Genomic DNA, 10,311 nt, shown 5'->3' on the forward strand with positions numbered 1-10,311 from the left:
TCATACCTTTTCACTTGAACAAACAAAGGTTCTGACTGCACAGTGTATTATGTAGGTTGAGAAACATGTGATCAATGTCTTCAATTTTAACTAAATATTTTTTGAGAAGACTGACATTAATACAAAATATTTTGATCAAATCCATTCCACACCCCCCTCTCATCAAACTCCTCCTATACCCCCTCCACCCCTTTTCTCCCTCAATTTTTATGTATACTCTTTAAACCCACTGAGTCTACCTCGTGCTGCCAGTACATCCATAGATATTTATATTTTTCCTCCTGCAAAATTCAGTTTACCTTTCCATAAAAAAAAAAAAGAAAAAAACTCTAGAAAAGCACTCACCTGTCACAGCCAAGTGTGTTGTGCCATTTGCTTTCCCAAACTGGTTTTCTGCTATGCAGGTGTAGGTTCAGCATCAGCCTTAGTCACATTCAGAATTTTGAGGCCCCCATCATTTAAAAGGAAATCCTAAAGTAAACAGAAAGCAAAACAGTAAATTTGCAATAGTCATCCTTAGAATATAAGTGGTATGTTTCTTTCATAATTCATTGCTTAAAACAGTAATTTGGTATAGTCTACAAAGTACATAATTTTTGTGAATTGAGGAAATGAAAAGAAGTCACACACACGTGTGCGCGCGCGCACACACACACACACACACACACACACACACAAATGCACATACACACACACATGACAGAGTTAAACAAGAAAAGAAAGTATGTATGTGTGCATGGTCATGGAGCTACTGAAAAGAATTTTGGTAACTCCATGGGTTTTAACTCATGGGTCTTGTGTATTCTCATCGGTCCTAGTATTCTTAAAGATGTAGCATATGACTGTCTCATTAATGAAATTGAAATGACTGTCTTACATGTAATGTGCTGGGATGACAGTGTGAACAAGACAATAATCTGGTATTCCATTAGTAATATTAATTTTGAAAGACAAAGACAATGAAATGCTCAGGAAATGTGTGACGTACAGGTTTCAGGGAAGCATTTTGAAGGAGAGAAAGGGATAATATAAAGGGGGCAATTGCTTTAGGTATCATTTCTAAGAGCAATAGTTTATTTGCACTGGGAAGGAGGAATGCGACAGCATAACATCTCATTTACCTGATCGCTATATCTTTATTGAACAACATGCCTGCTCGTAATTACAATTCTCTTTTTTCTGAATTCCTAAAAGCATTACCACACCTTGCATTTCACACTTTAATGTTTCTTATCTTTCATGGTTCATATCTTTAACCAAATGTGTTGAATCTGCGCAAGTAAAAGATGAGCTTTTTCAGGGTTTGCATCCCACTGTCAGCATTGTACCATATGCAAATCAGTCAATAAATGTCTATATCCCTATTCAGTAGAACATGCAGGGGGAGATGTTGAGGCATTATGTTAAAGTGGAAATTCTAAACCAGATCTTTAAATACTTTATACACTTTATATGCACATTTTACATATACATATGTCATGTCATTATGTACACATACACAAATAATGTCACTGATTGCTATCTAGTGGGGATTAATTGTAGGCCATCTCCAGAGGATATCAAGATTCTTATATATGAAGGTGTAAAACCTATATAATCACTATAGTTATTTATTCTTAGACTTCTTATAATTAAAACAATGTAACTAAGACAGGAGTAAAGAGAAAATGAAGTTGTCACATATCCAGTAGAGCTTTGGTCAGAGATGCTTCTTATTGTGGTCATCAATGCACAGAGATTTGTTGCTGTTCAAACTACTGAGAGGAAGCAACCGTGAATGTTCTGCTACAGATGAAGCATCTATTTTCAATCCCATCAACCCCACCCAGACCTTAGACTCAGAAAACATGAAAGAAGAGAAATACAGAATATAAGGGCTAGATGATTGGGGGAATGTGGTAAATGCTGTCTTCTGGACATGACAGGGCTGTTGCACACATGAACTCACAGTCACTGTGGTTACCTGCACAAAATTTAGTTAAAAATTCTAGCTAGAGAAGGAAAAGACACCTAAGGCCCAAAACAAAATTTGGTTAAAAATTCTAGCTAGAGAAGGAAAGACACCTAAGGCCCAACCCTAGCCAAGGAGTTACTGACAGTTGATGGTTGATTGATAGAGGAGGGACAGTCACTTTTCCTCAGGAGTGTGGCCACGGAGAGGGTCTCCCAACTCCAGTGGATGATGTCATGTTACGTGTCCATATGGCAGTACTAATTAGAAATACTGTGCTAAAAACAAATGATCAGCAGGCTGGAAAGATTGCTTGGTGGTTATGAACACTTGTCACTCTTGCAAAGGACCTAGATTTGGTTGCCAGCATCCGAATAGTTGTGGCTCACAATGATACCCACATTCCATTCTTTTTAGATACTCTCTTGGTCTCTCCAAGGACATGGGGCATGAACATGGTATACATACATACATACATCCAGACAATACACTCACATGCAAAACATACAATGCATAAGAAACTTTAAAACTACATGATATTGAAAGGAGATGTAATGGAGGTTCTAGGAAAATTAGGAAGAAGGGGATAAGAAAATGGAGAGTACCTTTGGTCAAATTGAATACACAGCATGGAATTTACACACAGTAAATTTTATAAAGCAGCTGAGTTTCTTTTTCAAATCAGGTAGAAGAGGGTATCAGAAACTCTGGACTGGAGTTGCTGACTTGGAGGTGGTAGAATCCAAGGATGCAAAGCATGCTTATGTGAGTGCCAACAGTGTCTTTTACACACATATAAACACTCATATATATTTACATATGTAGGCATGCACAAATATATGTGTATGATATTGTTTCACATTTTTATATATGTATCTGAGAGGGACAGGTAAATATCATGAGAGCCTGCCCTAATAACTCAGTTAGAAGTGAACCTTGGTCCCTCCTTTTTGGAGCCAAGCAAGCAGTATCTGAGGAAGAGCCATGAAAAGAAAATCAATCCCAAACACTTCCAACAGTAAGGACAAGGAGACCTGGTATATGCAGAGCCAGGCCTGAGACAGCCCCCTTAGTCATTATGTACTAGGGAGAGCCAACCTCCACAATTAATAAGCTCAATGTAATAACCAAATAAGGATAAAGCCAAGAACTTGTCCAGGCCTACCCAAAATAAAAAACTATAGCCCTGACCAGCCCTAGCCAATTAGAATGTACTAATATGTTGCTACTGGCTTAAGCCAAATCTAGATAAAATTACCTAACTGCCTTAGGACATCCCCTGGCCTTGGTTGAAAGGAGCCTGCGAGCTCCTGTTGGGGTTGTCACCATTTTGCCTTTATGTAAAATGGACAGCCCCAACATAGTGGAATATAAACAAACTTGCTGATTGTGTAAGTCAATGATGGGCCTTCTGTGGGACTCTAACTGTTCATAAAGACACAACAGAAGATAGGTGTATTGGTTTGAAAAAAATTTGAAGGCGACGCCTCTGTTGGGAGGTGTGGTTCTGCTAGAGTAGGTGTGGCCTTGTAGAAGGAATTATGTCAATGTGGAGGTGGACTTTGCGGTCTCATATATGTTCAAGACACTGTCCGGTGTCTTAGTTCACTTCCTATTTCCTGGGCAACTTGTAGAACACTCAACTACTTCTCCAGCAACATGCCTGCATGCCACTATGTCCCACCACGATAATAATGGACTCAACCTCTGAACTGTAAACCAGCACAATTAAATGTTTTCCTTTATAACAGTTGCTGTGATCATAGTGTCTATTCACAGCAATTGAAACCCTAACTAAGACAATAGGATAAATAATAGAAATTACTTCACTGAAGTAAAAAAGGAAAACTATACTACTGGGGCAGAAATAAACAGAAATGGGGATGAGGGAAGGGGGAGGACTGAGAACTAAAGAGAGAGTGAGAATTCTTACGAGAAAAGGCTCAGAAAGGAAGAGAACAAAATCAAGGGAACTGTCCCACATTATTTTGATTACTAATCCTTTCAGAAAACAACCAACCAACCCAACAAACAAACAAAAACTGGGGCCAGAACATTGCTACAGCTGTTGTAATTATTGTTGCCACTAAAAACGAAAGTGAAGATTTACTAACTATATCTAACATATAAAGGCAAGGGAATCTAAAGCTCATGAAGGCATTCAAATGAAGATGCTCCTAGGATGGAGCTAGAAGGAGAGGCTTAACTGGGATCCATATGTAAAATAATGTGTGTGTGTGTGTGTGTGTGTGTGTGTGTGTGTGTGTAAATATAACTGGAACCTACAACCTACCACTTTGGAAATTAGTTAAAACAGAGCAAAAATGTCTCATTAATTCAATAAACACTGAGCTAAAGTTTAGAGATTCTGGGTTTGGAACCAGGATTGGAAGATAATTAGTTCTACCTATTGTCTCATCCCATGGATTTTCACATTTTAATACCAATGTACAGAATACTCAGATATCAAGAAATCCTTCATGTGTGCCTAGTTTGTATTGCAGCTGTTGTTTGGGTCCCAAAACCATGAAAAAAAATAGGGATGAAACAAAATAAACAAAGAAATCCTACAGTGTGTTATATGCAGTACAATATTTGAGCAAAGCTATCTGCACGGCCTTGGTGAAATGAAGGAGAATTTCAGAGGCAAGCCTAAGATTTTAGGAACCATACAAGGATCCACAAAACAAATACATTGACTCTCACAGAATGTAAACTCTGTGTGTATCATAAAAATTTAAGTTAATTGGATATTTTCTTCCTAAATTGGTTCTTCTAGTAAGTTCTAAAAGGCTCACAGGGCATTTTGCACAACATAAAAATAAACAATGTTCAGTAAATGGATGGGTAATTGTTTCTCAACAGAAATCCTTCAATAACCCAGGCTTCCCTACAGAGACTCGAAGTGAAAATTTTATACCAATTCACTATAAATGACATTGTTTTTTTAAGCTTTCTGGAAACAGGCTTCTCTGCAAGTGAACAGAAGTGAAAATGTGTATATCAATGAATAACACTGGTCTTGGCTCAAGAAGTTAAATGAAGATGGATGAGATTAACATTCAGAAACATGGTACTGCAGTTTGCTTTGAGAAATGTGCAACTTAAACAATTATGGCATTTGAACTTCTTGATTAGTTTTATAGCACACCTTTATGTGTATGTTTTATTGGCCTTTCTTTTATAGTAAGAGGTTAATTATTTCATTTAGCTTTGAGAAGTCTGCACTTAGTTTGTGATGAGGAGATGTGATTGCTCTTTGTTGCTCTACTGGTTTATGCTGTAATTCAGGAATGGCATTGGATTTATGACTTAAACAAAACAAAACTTTTTCTCAAAAGGTATACTATTGTCCAGGCAACAATGACTGCACTTTATGATGACATTTAAACATTCACAATAGCACAGTGTGTTTTCAAATAGGAAAACTATGAAGCCTTCTATACACAAAGAAGAAGATCTGAACATGTTGTTATTCCTTGGCTTATGAGCTGAATATTACAGTAATTTATTCAACTTGAGTTTTTAACAAACACACTGCAACTGAACATTTTGTCAGTAAGTACATCTCAGTGGAGATGAGCTCACATGAGATCACAATGATTAAACTGCTACACAGAAGATAACAAGGCTATTTTGGATAGTACTTTCTGAGCTTATATTCCACAAGATTGATGCTTACAATTAGCTGTAGGGGAAGAGTTTTCACAAAGAATATATTACAGGATAAATAGTGACAGCTAGAAAAAGTAAACATATATTGATATAAATTTATGGAAAATAAATGTCATAGAAAGAGCTTTGAAGATGGTGTATTTTTTCCTTTACAGCTGCTCTGACCCCCATCATAGTCAATAAAATAACTGCTCCCCTTTTGCTCAAAGATCATCTGCAGACAGTATTTAGAAAAGTAATGTTAAATTTCATTCTTTTAGCTATACTATGTGGTCTTTCATCTTTTGAATCTAACAGTATTAGTTTGGTGATTCGTCAGAAAGAAAAGTCTCTCAGGAAAAGAGGAGAAACAAAATGAAAGCCTCATCATTTAATCATCCTGTCTTTTGAGTGAGCCCGGGGCTAGTAATAAATGCTTTGTTACTTTGCATGATGTTCAACAGGTCCCAAATGTGCTGAAGATAACAGAGCTTGGCTCAAATCAGTAGCTTGTAGAAACACACCGAGTTCATGTGCATTAACATGACCTTGTATTTAGAAGAAATTGTCAACAATTTGGGAGCGTTTCCTCTTCTTGTATTCAATATTTCAAAATACATTTGGAACTTATGTCACGCCACAGCTGTACCAAAATGGATTTTGTTGAGTCAACTGTTTTTCTTCTATTACCACAGTTCCTGAAATCTACAGGGCTCAGGCTCCTTTTACAAGGGAGTATTTGTGAGATTACAAATAATATTCCAGACACTTTGAGGAAAGGAACACAGATTTGAATAAATGTGCATAAAATTGTTTGATGGCTTGTAAATTAATCAAGAACTTCAAAGATTATTAAGGCTCAAAGGCTCTCCATATTTGTACATTCTGTGTTTCAGAGATGAGTCCAGTCAATGGAAAGTAAAAAACAATATGTGAGCTGCAGTATACTATGTATACAAATATGATGTAAATTTGCTTAAGTGGGCAAAGATGTTTTGGACTACTTATCGTTGAGTGGGGTAGATTATCTTGCTATCGTATGTGAACAGCCACTGGGTGTCTTTGTGGTGGTGGTAAGGAAAATGCCCTGCTTCATGACAGACAGCTGGAAATAGAAACCTTGCCCTGGAATATCAATGATGGAAAGGAAGTAACTGAACTCTAATGTTGGAGTCCTTCACCAAAACCGGGAGAGAAAGAGACATTCTCTAGGAAGGACCTGAGAACTTTTACTTCTTTGAGGTTCTCTCTACTCTGGATCAACAATAACATTAAGGAGTAAGAGGCTTATGTTGTAGACACAGAGGGAATTCCATCAAGGCAATATCTTGTAGGCTGTGAGATTATCTGACTTGCCCCAAATGGCTACCTTCATTTGGGACCCAACATTGATCTATTTTGGGGGTTCCCTGTCTCTATGTTGTGCAGTCTTGATAGGACTATAGATGTTGTGACCTGTTCTAATATTCAAAAGATAGACATGGAAAAAATTTTTATTTTCCAAATTATATTGAGTATGATTATTTAGGGGTTTCCTTAAAATATACAATCAAATTAGGTTAGAAATGGTTTATAAGGCTTTGCCTTCCTAACAGCCTTTCATGTACTACCTAGCCTGTTGAAGTATGGAGAATATTTTGAAAAAAAACTATTTGAAACTCTGCATAACAAAGTTCCTCATAGAATTTTGATTTTGTGGCAAAAATGCAAATACAATTAGTTAATTCATCCTAGCACTGTTAGGGGCAAGAAATCACAATACCCTATTTCAAAATATCTGGCACCCTTTGTGTTTCTACGTCATAACCATATAGGATCTGTATATGAATTTAATAAGTTTTTAATATCTGTACACAAATTCAACTAGCAGTTCTAAATCCTCAAGGATAAACCTTACCAAGCATTAGTATTTAATATGTAAGTTTCAAATAAACACACTTTACTCAATAAATACAAAAAGCTCAGACACAATTTTAATATATAAGGACAAAATTTAATCAAACATAAAGTGTGCACTTTAGCCTAAACTGGCATTGAGTTCTTGGCAGCTAGAGGCATTTTACCCCTACTATTCCAACTCAAGGTCATCATCTTTTATAAATATTCATCAATATTTAAGTGGTTCATTTATAATTTTATTCAGCGTCTCTAACATTCTTAGGGCAGAAAGGTCTTTACGCTCTTAAAATATCTTAACATTCCTCTGCATATAACAGATATATCGCTACATACAATAAAAAATTTTGATACAACAAAGGAGATTTCAAGTCTTCTAAAACTCTTTGGACATCAAAATAAGAAACAAATTCTATGATTCATTATAAAATCAGCACAAATGTTTGGGAAGCCTTTATGTCATATACTCTAGTGACATAACTTGAAAAATGCCCAACTGGCTCATTTTTTATGATTTGTTATGCATTCCATGATTGCCACCTTGAATTTTTCTTCGCAAATAAAATTGGTAATATTGTGTCACTAAAATATAACAGTTTGGGGTAAGACATTTGCTCACACAGCAGCTCTCTTTTACCTGTTCTCTGAATAATCTCAATAATGACAATGACAATATTCAGGAGTGGATTCTGGTGATTTGCCATGTCCTTAAAAGAAGAAATTCAAAATTCTGTAAGCATTTGCTTCTTCATTTTCAGTTTAGGACCTCTATATAATCTGGAGCCCTGATTCTGAGTTCACATTTAAAATAGCTTTGATTTGAAGATTATTAAAAATATGTAAGTAAAAATTATTCATGGAAAGAAAGCTGAATGAGGTGTGGTATGTGTGTTCCATTTATTCCCCAGAATGGTTGAGCCATTTTAATATTGAAGCTTCTTGTTGCAGGGTAAAGAAGCTTTGAGTGGATTATATACTTATGCATATTAGTGCTGGTAGTATGTTACACAATGTTCTCTCTACAAGGATCTTCTGGCTTTGAATATATGCATATGCTTTTTTGGGCTAAGCAGGTGTTGTCCATCACCTTGTGAAGTTGCTACATCTCATGTGGGCACCATCTCTGTTAACTAGCTGTAGATTTTCCTCTGGCCACTTCTTGGCACAAAGCTCCATGTAAAAATTCTCCTATCTGTACTAGGAATGGAAAACATGGCCTAGACTCTGTAAATAAACTGCAGAAAATCATCCCCTGGGTATTTAAATAAAAAAACAAACAAACAAACACGCAACCTCTATAGTAGTCCTTGCTCTGAATTAAGCAACAATTTCCTGGTAAGAATTTATAAGGTTCAAATAAAACTTATATTCTAGGAAACTAAAAATAGGACATAATATTATTTCCTCAAGTATTCTCTGTGTTTATTCTGTATGTAGTTTATGTGTGTGTGTGTGCACACACACTCACATGCATGCATGGCCTATGTGTGGTGAGAGAGGTACTTCTATGACATACCACCTATAGTGGTTAGAGAAAAACTGGGTATCTATCCTTGCCTTCCACCTTGTTTGAAATCAGGTCTCCTTATTGTTCTCAGCTGTGCACACAGGCTGGATGTCCTTTTTACTTGCACAGAGTCTTGTCTCCTTGTCCTACTGCCTCTCCTGGGCATTGAGAGTCAGAATCCTATTGTATTGAATATGATTTTTTAAATTTTACTTTCTCACATAATACACTACCAACCACATTGTCCCCTCCCTCCTCTTTCCAATTGCCCCTACTCTCCTCTCCCCAGATATATTTCTCCTGTTTCCTTCAGAAAAAAAGCCTCCTAGAGGTCAATTGCATGTAGACAGAACATGGCATGTAGACAGAAATATAGAAAGTGAAGAAGAGGAAGAATAAAAACAATGAGAGACAGAAGCAGAATAGAAAGTTTGAAAGAGAATGGGGCATGAATGAGACTGAGAGGGATGGGGAGGGGTGGAGAGAGGAAGAGGGATGGGAGAGGGGGGTGGAGAGAGGGAGAGGGATAGAGAGAGGGATGAGGTGGAGAGAGAGAAGGAGGGGGATGGGAGAGAGGGAGAGAGATGGAGGAAACTGAATTTAATAATTGGTTTTGGGCAGAGGGTTGTGACATTTCTCCTTTTTTTCTCTTTATTTTATTTATTCATCTCTCATTACAATATATCCCTACCATAGCTCCCCCACCTGACCTTCCCCCCCTCCCTAAGCTCTATTGCCCCTCAATCCCTTCCAAAAAGAGCAGTCCTCCCATGGGTATCAACGGAACAGGGCATTTACAAGATGAAATAAAACTAGGCACACAGACCCTCATAGAGGTTGGATAAGGCAACCCTAGTAGGAAAAAAGTGGTCTCAGAATAAGCAAAGGGAGTCAGAGACAGCTCTATCCCACTGTTAGAAGTTCCAGAAACACACCAACTCATCCGTAATATATTTGCAGAGGATCTAGAGCAGAACCATGCAGGCTCAGTAAGTGCCACTTTCTGTCTCTGTGAGCCCTTATAAGGACCTGCTTAGTTGATTTCTGTGGACCATGTTCTTCAGGTATCCTAGACCTCCCTGGCTCCCCCTATACCCTCCTACCCTACTCCCCTCTTCAGCAGTGTTCCAGGCTCAAGGAGAGGTCCACATTGGATATCTCAATTTAGTCTCATGACTTTTATATTGGTTCTGACCTCACATTGTCAGGCTTTCATGAGAAGTGTTTTACCCGCTCAAGCTATCTTCCCAGCTCCTATGCTGTTACACTTTACATGTTGTTTCAAAAATGTTTTGAGAGACAC

The 10,311-nt window shown here is 37.4% G+C and overlaps 1 protein-coding gene across 1 annotated transcript in view; it reads right to left on the minus strand.

Moving 5' to 3' along the window:
* Positions 1-8,205, minus strand: part of LOC127214644 (contactin-3-like) — a 78,383-nt gene extending 70,178 nt beyond the window's left edge. The window contains 1 exon segment of the mRNA XM_051174976.1: positions 8,139-8,205. Within this exon segment, the coding sequence (XP_051030933.1) occupies positions 8,139-8,205 (67 nt within the window).
* Positions 8,206-10,311: the final 2,106 nt, after the last annotated feature.

This window comes from Phodopus roborovskii, unplaced genomic scaffold (assembly GCF_943737965.1).
Source record: "Phodopus roborovskii unplaced genomic scaffold, PHOROB, whole genome shotgun sequence".
In the NCBI taxonomy this organism is placed as follows: Eukaryota; Metazoa; Chordata; class Mammalia; order Rodentia; family Cricetidae; genus Phodopus; species Phodopus roborovskii.